Source organism: Artemia sp. Qi Xiang Cuo, chromosome 4, assembly GCF_049724085.1.
Source record: "Artemia sp. Qi Xiang Cuo chromosome 4, ASM4972408v1, whole genome shotgun sequence".
In the NCBI taxonomy this organism is placed as follows: Eukaryota; Metazoa; Arthropoda; class Branchiopoda; order Anostraca; family Artemiidae; genus Artemia; species Artemia sp. Qi Xiang Cuo.
Genome location: NC_142797.1, coordinates 70,164,352 through 70,184,459, shown reverse-complemented (window position 1 = coordinate 70,184,459; position 20,108 = coordinate 70,164,352). Strand labels below are relative to the sequence as shown.

General features: G+C 34.7%; 1 protein-coding gene across 1 annotated transcript in view; it reads right to left on the bottom strand.

Annotated features, from left to right (window-relative positions):
* LOC148953383 (brachyurin-like) overlaps positions 1–20,007 on the bottom strand; it is a 137,709-nt gene extending 117,702 nt beyond the window's left edge. Inside the window, exon 1 of the mRNA XM_089088514.1 lies at positions 19,895–20,007. Within this exon, the coding sequence (XP_088944640.1) occupies positions 19,895–19,942 (48 nt within the window). The 5' untranslated portion in view covers positions 19,943–20,007. The remainder of the gene's footprint in view (positions 1–19,894) is intronic.
* Between the last annotated feature and the right edge of the window lie 101 nt (positions 20,008–20,108).

Sequence of the window (20,108 nt, the reverse complement as noted above, 5' to 3'; positions counted from 1 at the left end):
ATGTATAAAATGATAATACACTTCGCTTTTCCCCTCATTCAAATAAAAAACCTTTAAAACAATTGAAACCTTAATTGAATCCCTACCCCCTCACAATTGAATTTGGTTCTCCAGAAGTGCACGAATTTTGTCTACATATGCATGCAGTATTTCTACAGGATCAAAAACAAAATTTTCCGCCAGAAGGGTATTAAATGGATCCCCAAACGTTGCAGTGAAAACAACTATATTATTTCAAATTATATTGGACAAATGAAAATTGGGGACAGATGTACCCCCTCCCCCCAGTTGTTCAACAATATCTGGTGAATGCTCCACTTCAGGTGTTCGAAGTGGAGTCGTGATGGTATAGGTGGTTTGTGGGTTCCCGGGTAAATACCCGGGAAAATAATCCAAAAGCTGCAAAGGATTAGGACTTATCAAATGTAAACACCCCAGTTCAACAGTGCTACTATCTAAATTAAAAATAAAATCATCTAAAAACTTGTCAATATTAAAAGGTACTTCAATGCTATCGTCCCATGTTAAATTATTGGGGGACTCCACATGTGCCTCCTCTCCTTCTCCAACTGACGAGCAGGGGGGAGATGGAGAGTATGGAACCAGGACAATCTACAAATGAAAAAATAGCTTATTTTCAAAGTGCTCAAATCATCTCTACAGTTAAAATTCTTATTATTATTGACTAATATAATACGTTTAATTAAAATAACAGTTCCAACTGAATACACTAAATGAAAGTACCTATAGGAAGGCACGGGTGGTTTTTAGTTTCAAAGTGTTCAAATTTTTTTTTATTTTTATTTTTTTTTTTCGGCAGTTCCCCCCGCGTTTCCCTAACCTTTCCTCAACTTGCTTCCCCGGCCCCTCGTGGCGCGTCTTGGGCCCAGCGGCGCTTCCCGGTCCCCACCGCGGCTCCCGGCCATTTACATAATGTCCGCCAAAAGTTGAAATATTCGCTTAGACTGCATAAGTCCAAGTTTCTATCTAATTCCGTTCTACAGGCTCGGTGAACTCTTCATTAGCTCACAATTATTGTAAGCCACCGCGCGAGTGTTCCGATTTCCAAGACCGAACTTCAGACGAGGAAACAGTACAATTAAATGCTGTAAACCGTCAACTCAGTATATCGTCAACAATGTTTCCCCATCACTAAAATATTGGCAAGGGTTTGTAAGATTGAAAGTTATTTTAAAATACCCTTGCGCAAATTACGGGGTCCATATGTGACAGATAGATAAATGGGAATAATCTCTCAGTTCCTTCTCTTAAAACTATGTGATATTCAATTGTGAAAAATAGGGGATTTTGAGTTTCAAATGGTGAGCATTAATTGACTTGAAATTACCCATAGAAAATATTCGCTTATGAGATAGCGGCGAAGAGATAGGGGGAATGCATAGAAAATAGCAAAGATTAGAAAAAGAGGAGAGGTTTCTTTTGACTAGCAAGCAAAAAATTTACATTATATTAAAATATCTCCGAGGGAGGGGGGAGCAGAGAAAACAATGGTTGGGGGGTGAGGGGGTAATATCCTGCTGCGATAAGTTTATATTGGGAATTGAAAAAGAAAAAAACATTGGAAGAAATAGAAAGGTAGTAAAAAAGGCTTACTTTTGAATAAGCGGTGGGGGCTGGGGCACCCGAAGTACCTGTTACGGTGTTTGGGAGGGCGGGCGGGGCGGCAGCGCTATGTTCTTGCGCGGCTGGGCCGGCTATTTCACGATCTTGCGTAGCTTCGGCATTGTAGTTATCCTTCCACTCTCTCTTTAACTTTCTGCCAGGCTGCATTGGGGCTGGCACTGATGGGGCTGCCTCACCCTCTCTGGCTTTCTTGGAAGGAGGGGGCACGCATTCTTCATAATTTGCCTTAAAAAGAAGAGAAAAAATTAGTATCTAAATAATTTGCCCCTTTTTTTTACAGAAAGAAAGTTATTACCCTCATCCATGTAATTTATCTCTTTTCAGTAAAGCAAAAAGTAAAAATTTCGCGAGAAATATATTATGCTTAGAAATCAAACGTTTTTATTAGACAATCAGTAGTCTATAGCCATAGGATAGGAATCATTGTTTCTATTTTTACTATTTAGAAAAATATTAAATTTTCCGGTCTATAGGATTTAAATTAGATCTTTAACACATCGACCTGTAGGCCTATATTTTGTAAACATAGGTTAAAATGATATTAAATTTATACATAATATTAGCTTCATGCAACTCCCAAAGACTTTTCTAGCCCTGCACTGTTTGTTTTCATTTTACACTGATGGCGGTAGAATTGAAGGCATTGCTCTCCCCCTTTACATAATTTACTTACAACGAAGCTGTTACGAAGCATTGTATTGCCCCCTCCCCCTTTCACATAATGTTCTAAATATATTGTTAAACTTAATTTGAAAATAATCTCTTTCACCGGCTCTCTGACAAATACAAGGCCATTACTTTTAATGCGAAGAAATAGTTTGTTTTCATTTTAAACTGATGGCGGTAGAATTGAAGGCATTGCCCTCTCCCCTTCCATAATTTACTTACAACGAAGCTGTTAGAAGCATTGTATTGCCCCCTCCCCCCTTTCACATAATGTTCTAAATATATTGTTAAACTTAATTTGAAAATAATCTCTTTCACCGGCTCTCTGACAAATACAAGGCCCTTACTTTTAATGCGAAGAAATAGTTTGTTTTCATTTTACACTGATGGCGGTAGAATTGAAGGCATTGACCTCCACCATTACATAATTTACTTACAACGAAGCTGTTAAAAGCAATGTATTGCCCCCTCCCCCTTTTCACATAATGTTCTAAATATATTGTTAAACTTAATTTGAAAATAATCTCTTTCACCGGCTCTCTGACAAATACAAGGCCCTTACATTTAATGTGAAGAAGTAGTTTGTTTTCATTTTACACTGATGTCGGTAGAATAGACGGCCTTGCCATCGCCCAGTACCTACTGTACTTCCAACGAAGCTGTTAGAAGCAAGGTATTGCCCCCTCCTCCCCTTCACATAATGTTCTAAATATATTGTTAAAACTTAATTTGAAAATAATCTCCTTCACCGTCTCTCTGACAAAAACAAGACCCTTACTTTTAATGCGAAGAAATAGTTTGTTTTCATTTTAAACTGATGGCGGTAGAATTGAAGGCATTGTCCTCCCCCTTTACATAATTTACTTACAACGAAGCTGTTAGAAGCAATGTATTGCCCCCTCCCCCCTTTCACATAATGTTCTAAATATATTGTTAAACTTAATTTGAAAATAATCTCTTTCACCGGCTCTCTAACAAATACAAGGTTACGAAACTACAAGCTTAATATACAGCAATCTCTTTTTGCTTAAAACCGTTTTAGTTTGACAGCCAAAACAAAACCCTTTGACTAGACCGATAGCGTGAACACACCGGAAAAAGGGTGACAGCTAATTATAGGCCTCACATTGGAGTCTTGTGTCAAATCAGAGCGAGCTAATAACAACAGAGCGATGGATGTCTCAGTTAGAGAAAAGATTACAATTGAGAAAAGTCAAACTTTAACTAAAAGAGAATTATTTCTTTTTGCGAGAATTTGGGATTGTAAAACAATGGTGGGGGGGGGTTAGGTTTCGAGGGTAAAAGAATATATTTTATGTTTTCCATTGATTATAATGATGTTTGTATGGTTTGGGGGGGGTTAGGTTTCGAGGGTAAAAGAATATATTTTATGTTTTCCATTGATTATAATGATGTTTGTATGGTTTGGGGGGGGGGGGGTTAGGTTTCAAGGGTAAAAGAAAATATTTTATGTTTTCCATTGATTATAATGATGTTTGTATGGTTTGGGGGGGGGGGGGGATTTGGGGTAAAGGAAAAAATTTAAGTTTTAGATTAAAATACTGGAGGATGTCCAAGGAAAATTTATTTGAAAATAAAAAATGTACTTACATTGCAAATTGAAGTTGACATGGCTTCTAATTCATCAAATTTATCCATTGTTGTTTCAATTGTATCACAATACTTTCTGATAATTGAATTAAATTGCATGCCCGTTATATACGAAATCTCAAGGGCGAATTGTTATGTAACGGGGAAAACTATATGTAACAAGCCCTCTGATTGGTTGAGAAGGGGTATGTAACCGACTCGCTGATTGGCTGAGAAGGAAACACATGATCTAACTGTTTCCGGGAAACTCATAACATTTGGCGAGAGCAACAACAACAAATACTATTTTTGGATCATAACATTCACGATCGATTATGCAATCAAGTTCTCGGAAATTCACTTCCCTCTCGAGTCCTAGATCAATAACATTGTTCCCGTTAGAATTCAATGCGCATTTGCAACCTTCGTTCCGGAGTTATTACACATAGAAACATCAAATAAATCGACCTTGGAAAAAGAGGTCATTGACCGATTACGCAATCATTCTCCCTAGGGAGGCTATGCCCATATATGGGGTGCAAAAAAGTTATAGGTGGCAGCAGGGGTGCCTCGTGGGGCCTTTAGGGTCACTTCTACTGATTTCATTAATGAAAAAAAATATCCACAAACAGAATAAAATATACAATCGGATGACAAAAAAACCATTTGAAATAACAAAAATTCTAAGTTGTTATTCATCACGTAGGATTGATGAGCGTAGTAAAAAAATTACTACACTAATTTTCGTTTTCGCTTCCAAAACAAGGTTTACTATTTTGATTTTTGAAATTAAGCCATCCCACTATCCTTCTATCCTCCAAAATAAAAAAAAACTTTTTTTAAAATTAAAGTGAAGAGTGATATTAAAACTAAAAAAAAAATTATTCCGTATTTGAGAGGAGCTGCTCCCTCCTTAGCTCCCCTTTCTTTACGTTAGTAGTAATCTATATAAAGGTTTCACGATAGATAGCATAAAAAGACCAAACACTCTATATTATGGACCTATAAAGTGACCAGACACGTTATATTATGAAACTAGATATTCAGGGATGAGATCGTATAAAGTGACCAACCAGGTATCTGTGTCAACACCCACTTTCTGGACAAATCAGAGAGAACGAATACAGAGGGTACTTAATATACGGTAACTCCATTATCATAGCTATGAGGTCATAGCAAACAGTAATGTTTCTACTAATGATACAGCCAAACCGGGCATGTTTCTGAGTCAAAACTTGTCAAACAGATTAATAACCTCTAGCTTCAAAGTATCTTGCATCTTTTCAAGTTTGCTTAGGAATGCGACGCGGGTAATTACAGAACGATGAAAGGAATGCAGTCAGAATTGTTTTTAACTTGTAATATTACGAGGAATATAGATATTTAGACAAGATGAGAACAATACGAGAATTATTTTAACTGGATTCTATGAAAGTGATAAAAAGGATTAAATTTGTGAAAAGCTATTGCATTTGCATAACTCTGCTCTGAATGATCTTAATTTGTGATTGAATAATATGCGTGAAACAGAGCTCGCTAATATTTTTAATTGGTTTGTCTGATAGTGGTAAAAAGGGTTAAACTGCTTACCAGTTAAGGTAAGCCCGAGGGGGGTAGTAACTCTTACGCAATTTAATATAAATTTGGAATAACATCATTGGTATCAATCTATGAAAATTGTTAACGATGACAAGGTGATCATGGGACTTGACATAGCTTTACTTCTTGGCTGTGGTCAGTATAATACACAAGTACCATTTGAGCAGTGTTGCCAATATAAAATAAGCATTACCATTGGAGTATGCTAAAAAGTTTAAAGTAATAGACTCATCGGGGTCAATAAGATTTTGTAACTTGACCTAGATTTTCTTCTCGACTGTGTTCTGTATAATACACAAGAGCCATTTGAGCAGTGTTGTCAAAATAAAATATGCTCCAACATTGTAGTATACTAAAAGTTGATACTAATAAAGATATGGATGCCAAGAAAAGAATTTTAAAAAAGAAATTCAGAACAATCCTTAGAAATCAACTAGTGAGATGATTATGGGTTTGAATCATCAAGGACCGCAACCACCAATCACCGTAACTACCAAGGACCTCAAGCTTCAAGGGTTCTCTCTCCCCAACCTCCAAGGGGCCACCTCCCTCCAACTTTTGGGCCCTCCCCCTATTTTTCTACTTTTCATTTAATTTTATTTTTTTAACTTTTTTTTGAAACATGGTTTTTTTTACCTTTTTTTACATGTCTTAGAATGACATAAAACATACTTAAAACATAAGAAATTCACATTTATATTTTTCAAATTCAAAATGAGAATGATATAGAAATGTTAGTCGTGAATTTTACTATTAGAAAAATAATTTTTGTAGTACGAATTTTTTTTTAGACTGAATTTTCTTGGACTTATAAAATTATTCGACTTTTTTTATTTTTTTTTAACCTGGTAATTTTTTTCAACTTTTTTTTACTTAAAACACTTCAATTTCTCTTAGAAGTAACAGGTATTTTCTTAACAGTAAAAAATTTCTGATAATAGCACCAAGTTTTCCGTCAAAGATAACACATTTCTTAAAGAAGTAACAATTTTTCGTCTCTGATAACAAGTTGTCTGTTAGAAGTAACAAGTTTTCTGTCAATGCTACCATATCTTTCTTACAAGTAACAATTTTTTCGTTATGATAACAAGTTTTCTGTCAGAAAAAGTAAGCTTTTTTTATGAATAACAAATTTTCGCCATCGAAGTAACAACTTATTCCTTAATACTAATAAACTTTTACTTAACAAACTTTAATTTCCCTTAGAAGTAACAGTTTTTTTTTCTTAGCAGTAACAAATTTCTTCTAATAGCACCACGTGTTACATCAAAGATAACAAATTTTTCTTAAAAATGACAATTTTTGTCAATGATAGCAACTTGTCTGTTAGAAGTAGAAGGTTTTGTCTCAAAGATACAAAATTTTTCATAGAAGTAAACAATTTTTTTCGTTTATGATAACAAGTTTTCTGTCCGAAGCTGTAAGTTTTTTTTAACACTAACAAATTTTCTCATCGGAGTAACAAATTTTTCCTTAATACTAACAAACTTTTACATAAGACAATCAAATTTCTCTTAGAAGTAATTGGTATTTTCTTAACAGTAACAAATTTCTTCTAATAGCACCAAGTCTTCCGTCAAAGATAAAAAATTTCTCATAGAAGTTTTAATTTTTTGTCACTGATAACAAGTTATCTGTTAGAAGTAACAAGTTTTCTGTCAATGATACCATATGTTTCTTACAAGTAAAATTTTTTTCGTTATGATAACAAGTTTTCTGTCACAAGTTGCAATTTTTTTTTAACACTAACAAATTTTCTCATCAGAGTAACAAATTTTTCCTTAATACTAACAAACTTTTACTTAAGACAATCAAATTTCTCTTAGAAGTAATAGGTATTTTCTTAACAGTAACAAATTTCTTCTAATAGCACCAAGTCTTCCGTCAAAGATAACAAATTTATCATAGAGGTATTAATTTTTCGTCACTGATAACAAGTTATCTGTTAGAAGTAACAAGTTTTCTGTCAATGATACCATATGTTTCTTACAAGTAACATTTTTTTCGTTATGATAACAAGTTTTCTGTCAGAAGTAGCAAGTTTTCCTTATCACTAGCCAATTTTCTCGATCGAAGTAACAAGTTAATCCTTAATATTAATAAACTTTTATTTAAAACACTTAAATTTCCCTTAGAAGTAACAGTATTTTTTCTTAGCAGTAAAAAATTTCTTCTAATAGCACCAAGCTTTACATCAAAGATAACAAATTTCTCTTAAAAGTGACAATTTTTGTCAATGATAACAACTTTTCTGTTAGAAGTAGAAGGTTTTCTCTCAAAGATACCAAATTTTTCATAGAAGTAACAATTTTTTTCGTTTATGATAACATGGTTTCTGTCACAAGTAGCAAGTTTTCCTTAACACTAACAAATTTTCTCATCGAAGTAACAAATTTTTCCCTAATACTAACAAACTTTTACTTAAGACACTCAAATTTCTCTTAGAAGTAATTAGTTTTTTCTTAACAGTAACAAATTTCTTCTAACAGCACCAAGTCTTCCGTCAAAGATAACAAATTTATCATAAAAGTAACAATTTTTCTTCACTAATAACAAGTTATCTGTTAGGAGTAACAAGTCTTCTGTCAATGATACCATATTTTTCTTACAAGTAATATTTTTCTCTAACACTACTAACAAACTTTTACTTAACACACCCAAATTTCTCTTAGAAGTAACAGGTATTTTCTTAACAGTAACAATTTTTTTTTAATAACACCAACCTTTCCGTCAATGATAATAAATTTCTCTTTAAATTTACAATTTTTCGTAAATGATAACAAGTTATCTGTTAGAAGTAACAAGTTTTCTGTCAAAGATACCAAATTTTTCTTAGAAATAAGAATTTTTTCGTTATGATAACAAGTTGTCTGACAGAAGTAGCAAAATTTACTTAACACTAACAAATTTTCTCTTCAAAGTATTAACATTTTCCCTTAATACTAACAAACTTTTACTTAAAACACTCAAGTTTCTCTTAGAAGTAACAGGTATTTTATTAACAGTAACAAGCTTCGGTAGAATTCTACTTTAGCTACTTTTGGCACTCTTGGAAATGGGGTTAGGTTAGGATAATGACACTTTCAGGGATGGGTTTATAGGCTAAACTATGTCCCGGGAAGGTATTTTGAATTACCCACCTCCACTCCTTCTCCCTCTTGAGGGTCCTGAATTTTGCTTACATGATGGGTCTTAACCTATTGAAAAATTTACAAAACAACGTTTAATTTTAATTTTCAGTTATCAGTTTCTTTTTCTCTGGCGTTAGTTCGGAAAATGTAATTCATGTTATTTGAGTAGAATTTTAAGACATAGCAGTGTTTTTTTTTAATTTAGGAAATGTATTTGTATATCATTAAAACCTTATAAATTGGGATTGAGCAAAGTTTAGAAGCTGAAAACAATGTTGTTGTACTTTAGTTAAGCAGAAGATATATTTTGCAAGGTTTCATTTTTATAAAACATATATTTTTAAAGGTCAGGACCCTCTGAAGGAGTGGAGATAGGTACTTCAAAACACCTTCCCGGGACATACTTTAGCCTGTAGACCCATCCCTGAAAATTTCATTTTCCAAACCTTACCCCTTTCCAAGATAGCCAAAAGTAGCTAAAGTAGGATTTTACCCAAATTTCTTCTAGTACCACCAAGTTTTCCGTCAAAGATAACAAATTTCTCATAGAAGTAACATCAATCAAATATACAAAATTTTTCATGGAAGTAACAATTTTTTCGTTTAAGATAACAAGTTTTCTTTCAGAAGTAGCAAGTTTTCCTTAACACTAACAAATTTTCAGTGAAACAAGTAAACACCCACTCAGACATACATTCAGAGGGAGTAAGAGAGACAAAACCACCTGCAAATATATAGATTAAGTCATATAAACCGACAAAGACAGACACTGTGACATGCGAGTACATTGTCCAGACACACGGACTTAGAGAGTGAGAGAGACAAAAGCCCATACAAACACATAAACTCAAACATACAACCCGACAAAGACAAACCGTCAAAGACTGGCACTGGGACAAGAGAGAACCCACCCAGACACACAGGCCTAGAGGATGAGAGAGACAAAAAACATATACAAACAAATAGATTTATACATACAAACCGACAAAGACAGGCAGCGGAACAAGTAAACACTCACTCAAACATATATGCAGAGAGAGAGTAGGAGAGAGACAAAAATATAGAGAAATATATAGATTTAGTCATATAAACTGAAAGAGACAGACACTGTGACATGCGAGTACCCCGTCCAGACACACAGGCTTAGAGAGTGAGAGAGTCAAAAACACATACAAACACATAAGCTCAGACATACAAACCGACAAAGACAAACCGACGAACACAAACTCTGGGATAGGCAAGCACCCACCCAGACACACAGGTCTAGAGATTTAGAGACACAAAAAATATACAAACAAATAGATTTATACATACAAACCAACAAAGACAGGCAGTGGAACAAGCAAACACCCTCCCAGGCATACATGCAAAGAGAGTAAGAGAGACAAAAACACATACAAACATATAGATTCAAACATACAAACCGACAAAGAAAGGCACTGGGACAAGCAAGTACCAACCCAGGCACACAGGCTGAGAGAGTGAGAGAGAAAAAACGCATACAACCACATAAACTCAGACATACAAACCGAAAAATACAGGCACTGAGACATACAAGCACCCGCCCCGACACAAAGGCCTAGAGAGTGAGAGAGACAAAAACATATATAAACAAATAGATTTATACATACAAACCAACAAAGACAGGCACTAGGACAAGTAGCCACCTGTCAATACACATACCACCCAGACACACAGACCTAGAGAGTGGGAGAGACAAAAACATATACAGACAAATAGAGTTATACACACAAACCGACAAAGATGGGCACTGGAACAAGCAAACAACCGCCCAGACTTACAGGCAAAGAGAATAAGATAGACAAAAACACATACAAATATATAGATTCAGATAGACAAACCGACAAAGACAGGCACAGGGACATGAAAGTACCCTGCCCAGACACACATACTTAGAGAGTGAGAGAGATAAAAGCACATACAAACACATAAACTTAGACATAAAAACCAACTAAGACAGGCACAGGGACATGTAAGTATCCGGCCCCGACACACATACTTAGAGAGTGAGAGAGACAAAAACATATACAAACAAATAGATTTATACATACAAACTGACAAAGACATGCACTAGGACAAGCAACCACCTCTCCAGGCACATTGAACAATAGAGATGAAAACACATACACGCACATAGATTCAGACATAAAAACCAAAAAGCCAGATATTGGAACAAGCAAACACCCGCCCAGACACAAAGCAAAAAGAGTAAGAGACACGTACAAATGCATAGATTCAGACATACAAATCGAGATAGACAGGCATTTCACACATACAAACCAACAAAGACAGACAGTGGGACAAGCAAACACCCACCCAGACACACAAGCAGAAAGAGTGAGAGACATACAAATACATAGATTCAGACATATGAACCGAGAAAGACAGGCACTTCAGACATACAAACCAACAAACACAAACACTGAGACTTGTAAACACCAACCCTGACAAACAGACAAAGAAGGTGTGAAACACATACAAATACATAGATTCAGACATAAAAACCGTGAAAGACAGACAGAGGGACAAGCAAACACCCACCCAAACACACACGCAAAAAGAGTGAGAGACATTCAGACCTAAAAACCACCAAAGACAAACACTGGGACTTGCAAACACAAACCCTGACAAACAGACGAAGAGAGTGAGAGACACATACAAATACATAGATTCAGACATACAAACCGACAGAGACAGCCAGTGGAACAAGCAAACACCCGCCCAGACATACACGCAAAGATAATAAGAGAACAAAAAACACATACCAAATATATATAGATTCAGACATACAAACCGACAAAGACAGGCAGAGGGAAATGTAAGTACCCCGCACAGACACCCACAGGCAAAGAGATTTAGAAACACATACAAATACATAGAGTCAGACATACAAACCGAGAAAGACGGTTACTGTGACATGCGAACACCCGCCCAGGCACACACATATATTGAGAGCGAGAGACACATACACAAACATAGATTCAAGCATATAACTTGCAAACACCAACCCAGACAAACAGACAAAGAGAGTGAGAGACACAAATACATAGATTCAGACATACAAACCAAAAAAGAGAGGCAGTGGAACAAGCAAACACAAGCCCAGACATACAAATATGTAGATTCAGACATACAAACTGACAAAGAGAGGGAAACAGGGATATGCAAGTACCCCACCCAGACACACACATGCATAGAGAGTGAGAAAAACATACAAATACATAGATTCAGACATACAAACCGAGAAAGACAGATACTGTGCCACGCAAACACTCACCCCAGACACTCACAGGCAAAGAGAGTGAGAGACACACACAAAAACTAAGATTCAGGTTTAAAAACCAACAAAGACATTCAGTCGAACAAGCAAACATCCACCCAGGCACACAGTCCATGACCCGTACCGCTGCTCGCCCAAGTGGCCGTGTCCGCCCTCGGGGCATTCATAAAATCTAAGTTTTATTAATTTTGCCTTTATGCATCCTTGCATTGAATTTAGGTTAGACTGGTTATAGATGGCAGCACACCAGCTCAGACACACAGTCATAGTGAGAGAGACATGCAATAAGTTAGATTAATTTAGGTTCACTTAGAGTGGCACCAAACTCTAAGTGAACCTAAATTAGCCTATGTTTTTGCATGTCTCTCTCACTGTGACTGTTTTTCTGATCTGGTGTGCTGCCATCTATAACCAGTCTAACCTAAATTCAATGCAAGGATGCATAAAGTCAAAATTAATAAAACATCGATTTTATGAATGCCCCGGGGGTGGACACGGCCCCTTGGGCGAGCGATGGCGTGGGTCATCGACTGTGTGCCTGGATGGATGTATGCTGAATCAATATATTTTTATTTGTTTTTGTCTCTCTCTTACTCTCTCTGCATGTATGTCTGAGCGGGTATTTACTTGTTCCACTGCCTGTCTTTGTCGGTTTGTTTGTATAAATCTATTTGTTTGTATATGTTTTTGTGTCTCTCACTCTCTAGGCTTGTTTGTCTGGGCGGGTGCTTGCCTGTCCCAGTGCATGTCATTGACGGTTTGTCTTTGTCGGCTTGTATGTCTGTGTTAATATGTTGTATATATTTTGTCTCTCTTACTCTCTAAGTCTTTGTGTCTGGACGGTGTACTCGCATGTCACAGTGTCTGTCTTTGTCGGTTTATATGACTGAATCTATATATTTGCATGTGTTTTTGTCTCTCTTATTCTCTCTGAATGTATGTCTGAGCGGGTGTTTACTTGTTCCACTGAAAATTTGTTAGTCTTAAGGAAAACTTGCTACTTCTGACAGAAAACTTGTTATCTTAAACGCAAACATTGTTACTTCCATGAAAAATTTTTGTATATTTGATTGAAGTTACCTCTATGAGAAATTTGTTATCTTTGATGGAAAACTTGGTGATACTAGAAGAAATTTGTTACTGTTAAGAAAATACTTGTTACTTCTAAGAGAAATTTGAGTGTGTTAAGTAATAGTTTGTTATTATTAAGGGAATATGTTGATACTTCAAAGAGAAAATTTTGTTAGTGTTAAGAAAAACTTGCTACTTTTGCCAGAAAACTTGTTATCATAACGAAAAAATTGTTATTTCTAAGAAAAATTTGGTATCTTTGACAGAAAACTTGTTACTTCTAACAGATAACTTGTTATCATTGACGAAAAATTGTAACTTTTAAAAGGTTGACGCTACTGTAAACGTTATTTTTCTAATATTAAAAGTCATGTCTAACCTTTCTACATCATTCTCATTTTGAATTTGGAAAATATTAAATGGGAATTTTTTATGTTTTAAGTGTTTTATATCATTCTGAGACATGTAAAAAATGTTGAAAAATACCATGTTAAAAAAAAGTTGAAAAAAAAATAAACTTAAAAAAAATTAAAAAAATGGGGGGATTGGGGGGCCCAAAAATTTGGAGGGAGGCGGTCCCTTGGAGGTTCGGGAGAGGGGGTTCTTGGAGCTTGAGATCCTTGGTGGTTAGGGTCATTGGTGGTTGCGGTCCTTGATGGTTCAAACCCATAATCATCTCAATAGTTGATTTCTAAGGATTTCTAAGGATTGTTATGAATTTCCTTATTAAAATTCCTTTTCTTGGCATTTACATCTTTATTAGTTTAAACTTTTTAGTATACTACAATGTTAGAGCATATTTTATATTGATAACACTGCTCAAATGGTACTTGTGTATTATACAGAACACAGTCGAGAAGTAAAGTTAGGTCAAGTCACAAGGTCATCTTGACACCGATGACTCTATTACTTTCCACTGTTTAGCATACTCAATATCCAAAGAATATTATACTTTGCCCCCATCCATCATTATGTGCTTGTGTATTATTCAGAATACAGCCAAGAAGTAAAGCTATGTCAAGTCCCTTGATCACCTTGTCATCGTTAACAATTTCCATAGACTGATACCAATGATGCTATTCCAAATTTGTATCAAATTGCGTAAGAGTTACCACCCCCTCGGACTTACTTTAACTGGCAAGCAGTTTAACCCTTTTTACCACTTTCATACAATCCAATTAAAAATATTAGCGAGCTCCGTTTCATGCATATTTTTCAATCACCAATTAAGATCATTCAGAGCAGAGTTATGCAAATGGAATACCTTCTTACAAATTGAATCCTTTTTATCACTTTCATAAAATCCAGTTAAAATAATTCTCGCATTATTCTCATCTTTGCTAAATATCTAAATTCCTCGTAGTGTTACAAGTTAAAAACAATTCTGACTGCATTCCTTTCATCGTTCTGTAATTACCCGCGACGTATTCCTAAGCAAACCTGAAAATATACAAGATACTTTTAAGCTAGAGGTTATTAATCTATTTGACAAGTTTTGACTCAGAAACATGCCCGGCTTGGCTGTATCATTAGTAGAAACATTATTGCTTGTTATGACCTCAAAGCTATGATAATCGAGCTACCGTATATCAAGTACCCTCTATATCCGTTCTCTCTGATTGGTCCAGAAAGTGGGTATTGACACAGAAACCTGTTTTGTCCCTTTATACGATCTCGTCCCTGAATATCTAGTTTCATAATATAACGTGTCTGGTCGCTTTATAGGTCCATAATATAGAGTGTTTGGTCGTTTTACGCAATCTATCATGAAACCTTTATATAGATAACTACTTACGTTTAAGTTTTGTAGTGGTTCAAAAATATTTCTTATTCCGATTCAACGCCCCTGTGTTTGAGGATTCACGTCTTAAAAATTGGGGTGAAAAGTCAGGTTTTTTGTAAAAAGGCGGGAGTTGGGGAGGGGCAGCCTACCTTTATACTAAAAAATTTACTGAATTTTTAAATTTGAATCTCGCTTTTTACCTTTATTAAATAAAAAAAAACAAGTTATTTAAACTGAAAGTAATGAGCGACATTAAAACTTAAAACGAACAGAAATTATTCCGTATATGAAAGGGGCTGTCCCCTCCTCAACGCCTCGCTCTTTACGCTAAAGTTTTTTATTGTTTTGAAAAATAAAGTTGTGAGACAGAGTCAAACTTTAGCGTAAAGAGCTAGGCCCTGAGGAGGGGACAGCCCCTTTCATATACGGAATAATTTCTGTTCGCTTTAAGTTTCAATGTCGCTCCTTACTTTCAGTTTAAATTTTTTTTTTAATTTAATTTCTGATCGTATTTTAGTTAATGCAGCTTTTATTTTGGCTCACCGTCATTGAATAAGTAAACAAAATTTGCATAGAAATTTTACTTTTCTTTTGCTAAATGGCTGTCTCTAAATTTGTATCTGACTTAACTTACAAATTAACTTACGTAACGAACTTTTATATTCGTATATTTTTCTTCTGGCAAAAAATACAAAGTTGCAGATTTTTGCAGATATGAGCTTGAAACCTATGTTTTTTGATACGCTGAATCTGACGTTGTGATTTTCATTAAAATTCTGTCACTTGTAGGGGATATTTCCCCCTCTTTAAAAAATTAGGTAAATTTTCTCAGGCTCGTAGCGTTTGATAAGGAATGCTACACTTAATAAAATTTTTGTATTTATATTCAACCCTATAAACCTGTTCCTATTTTACATTTATTGAAATCGAAGCTCTGTCTTTATATGTTTCGATTACTATTGAGCCGTATCGCTTGTTTTTTTTTATTGTTTTTTTGATTACGTATATGTTATTACGTATATGAAGGGGTTCTCCCCTTAGTCAATACCACGCTCTTTACGTTAAAAGTTTAAAAAAATTTAATTCACAAACCCCTGAATCACGAAGGCCGTTTAATTAGAATAGATAGCTCTTTTGAAAGCACTAAAAAAAACTGTTCCGTAAAGAGCAAGGTATTGACTTGGGGGAGAACCCCCTCATATACGCAATAATTTCTGTTCATTTTAAGTTCTAATGTTGCTTCTTACTTTCAGTTGAAAAAACTTGTTTTTTCAAATTTAATTTCTGATCGTTTTTTAAATAATGCTTGGAAATCCGGCGCCCCCTTCATAGAAATGTCCCTTACCCCAAAGAAACATCCTCCACTGAAAGATTTTCCCGAGTACCCTCCTCCTCTATACCCCCCCCCCCACCAGAAAAAAATGCTTCCTGAAAATGTCTGTCTACTTCCCAATAACCAATACAATATGTAAGCAATGGGCAAAGTTCATAACTTGCAGCTTCTTCCCCTGGGAACTGTGGGGGATTAAGTCATCCTAAAAGACATATTTTTTAGATTTTCGACTATGCTGAACAAAATGGCTATCTCAAAATTTTAATTGGGTGACTTTGAGATAAAAATGAGCGTGGGAGGGGTCTAGTTGCCCTCCATTTTTTTGGTCACTTAAAAAGGGCACTAGAACTTTTAATTTTTGTTCCAGTGAGCCCTCCTACGATATTCTAGGACCACTGGGTCAATACGATTACCCTTGGGAAAAAAAAAAAAAAATAAAATAAACACGCATCCGTGATCTTTCTTATGGCAAAAAATGGAAAATTCCACATTTTTGGAGATACGAGCTTGAAACCTCTACAGTAGGGTTCTCTGATACGCTGTATATGATGGTGTGATTTTCATTAAGGTTCTGTAATTTTTAGGGGGTCTTTCTCCCTTTTTTCGAAAATCAGCCAAATTTTCTCAGGCGCGTAACTTTTGATGGGTAAGATTAAACTTGATCAAACTTATATATTTGAGATCAAAATTAAAATCTGATTCTGTTGATGTATCTATTGGTATCAAAATTCCGTTTTTTAGAGTTTCGGTTACCATTGAGCTGGGTCGCTCCTTACTTACAGTTCGTTACCACGAACTATTTGATTTGAAAAAAATTTTATTTAATTTCTGTATGTTTCAAAAGTATAGCCAGAGGTACCCTAGATGCTAGGAAATGGTCACTTAAACCCCACTCATTAGATTAAAATTTAATTTTTGCACATAGGTGCACAGAGAGAAAGAGCTCATTTAGTGGATTAGCTTTTTGAAGTAAAGTATAAACTGAATGGATTTTACAATAGATCAAATACAATCATTCGATATTTTTTTGGGTTTGACGGTAAGCGATTCAATATTTTTTTTTAAGTCGATTCAATTTTTAAACGGTAAATAACTAACATTTCTTTTCATTTTATCGGCAATATGACAGAAAAGTTACTTTTAATGACATTATTCGTGCTAGAGTATGTCTTCTTGAAGCATTTTAATAAGCTTTAGTGTATTATCGGGGGCTGAGGGTGACCAGTATTTTTGTGGTTATTAAGTTTTAAAAATCGTTTTTCACTTGCTTCTGTTATTAAATTATCTAATTATGGGTAATCCAAATATGAGGAAGAATTTTCCCACTCTCAACTCCCCCACTCCTAAGGCTGATTTTTTATTTATTTATAGAAATGCTGCAGGAGTGAAAGGGTTGATTTTGTTTAATACAATTTACAAAAAATCCACAAAAATTACACAAAAGGCTGACTTTGTTATTTGTGTAATATTTCTTTTGTGTAATAAAATAGAATTGTCCTATATATGACAAAATTTATTGCCCTCCCCCTTTTCCCGCTATTGCCCACCCGTTACCCCTCTTTATAAGTTGAAGGTTATCTTTAATTTTTTTTTTTTAAGCACTCAGGTTTGTGAGAGATGCCCCTTTACCGTATATAACTACCTTTTTTGTAATATGAAGAGATATTGTACCATCACAGTACGCTTATTGCATATTTAGTCCCAATAAATTCCTCAAAATGAAAGAAAAATAAGGAATCCATCTCCCTTCTACATTAACAAGAGGTAACTATCATGGAAATTAATTGTAACATTGGGCCTGAAAAACATTGAAACTTTGAGCCTGAAAACTTCGAAACCATGGAAACTTTGGGCTTGAAAACTTTGAAACTTTGGGCCTGAAAATTTTGAAACCATGGAAACTTTGAGCCCGAAAACGCACTTTTTCAGGCTTCTGGAAGAGCCTTTTTCTCCTAAGAAATTTGATAATCACATTCGTTCGAATCTCCGTATATCGAGCAGTAGGCCTTGCGACAGATCTTGCATCAATTTAAAAGAGATGATGGTATGTTAAGAGTGAAGAGTGAAGGAAAGAATAATGAAGGAACAGAAAAGCAAAGGAAAATGAAGAGTGAAGGAAGGGAAGAGTAAAGATGGTAGGTCATGTTTTCTGTATTTAGGATTATAGGTCGGCAAAATTGTGCTTTCGACAGTAAGGTTAGGGTCAAATAGAAAGGAAAACATCATCATATGCGGCAGAAAAAGATCGTAAGATAATAATTTAAGGACGCGGTAAATCTGTGGGAAGGGGATAAAGAGTGATGTTCTGAATGGAGATCAGTGGAGGAGGAGTGTGCACAGTTATACTGATATTGGGTGGCTTATTTCTGTGAGGGATTGCCAGTACCAGCAGTAGTAGTATCATGATCTTTCACTTTGCATGTACTGTACAATTGTTTGGGGACAAATGTGCCACTAATGAGCAGCATGGCCTCTCAAACTGGGAAGTTAAATAGATACTATTCTAATATCCTTAAACCGATTAGCTCCTTCAGAATTTTCCCTCGATAGTATTTTGCTCCAATTCTAGTCACAATTGTCGTATGACACAAAATGACATTAACCAGGACCATTGTCAGGACCATTTAATCAGGACCATTTCTAATACTAAGAAAAAACAAAATCAGATTGGATATTCAAAATTGTTGCAAAAAGAGGGAGGTACAATAGAAAAGCGCTTGAGAAATTATAGTCGTCTTTTTGTGATCATTCTATTCTCTTTTTATCTGCTTTTCTTCCAATCCTGAAGCCTAAAGATCTCAAATCTCTGTGGACTTATTATTTTAAATTTTCTTGGTACCTTCTGTGCCTCCCTCTGTGGTTCCGGAAGCGGCATCTAATTTTGCGATTCGGCCTCCCTGATTTACAGGAAAAAGTGATTGTGCTTGCGGGAGAGCTGTCGGAATCTGCAGGTCTTACTGCGCACCATAATTTACGTCGCTTTGTGTAAATAATTGTTATGTGTGCAAGTTCGTTTTTTGTTTTGTTGATGTACTCCACTTCATTTTGTCCATAGTGGGTAATAAATGTATTATTATTATTATTATTTATTATAATTATTATTATTGTTATTATTATTATTATTAATATTATTATTATTATTATTATTATTATTATTATTATTATTATTATTATTATTATTATTATTATTATTATTATTATCATTATTATTATTATTGTTATTATTATTATTATTATTATTATTATTATTATTATTATTATTATTATTATTATTATTATTATTATTATTATTATTATTATTAAGATACCACCTTTTATGTTTTACCCACCATAAAAGGAAAAATTAAACAAATAAATCTAAACAAAGAAACGAATAGGTATCTAACGTCATCCTTCTGGAAAAAAATAGTGTGTTAAAATTTCGCTGATTAGAGCTCGAAAATTTCTCTCTAGGGGAGTCTCGTGCAATTTTCATCAATTTTCTTCTTCTTTGAGAGGGCTTTCCCTGTTCCCCTAAATTTATGAAAACAATTTTTTATGAATAGCTTCTGATCAATAATTTCAAGCTTAATAAATTGTATGGATTTGGAATTAATTTTAAGGTTAGATTCTTTTCATATGTACATTGTTATCAAAATCAGTTCTGTTGAATTTCAGTTTTTATTCACAGGGGTGGCTCTTTGCTTAATGTTCACTGTCTTATTTTTTCCTTTCTAGTTCTAACGCTAATTTCAAACTATAGGTTTAAAACAAAAAATTAAGTAACCAGATTTTACCTGGGATACAGCGCAGATAAGAACTATGAAAGATAGAAACTCCATCATTCAAAGGTTGAACTGTTTGAAACATAAGAATTTCAATTTTAGTCAATTTTAGAGCTGAAGATAAGATATCAGTCAAGTATGATTTTGTTTCCGCTATCCAGAACTTACTTTTTGTATAAAAAAGAAATAATAGAGTGACAAGCATTTAAAAGGCCTTAATATTTAT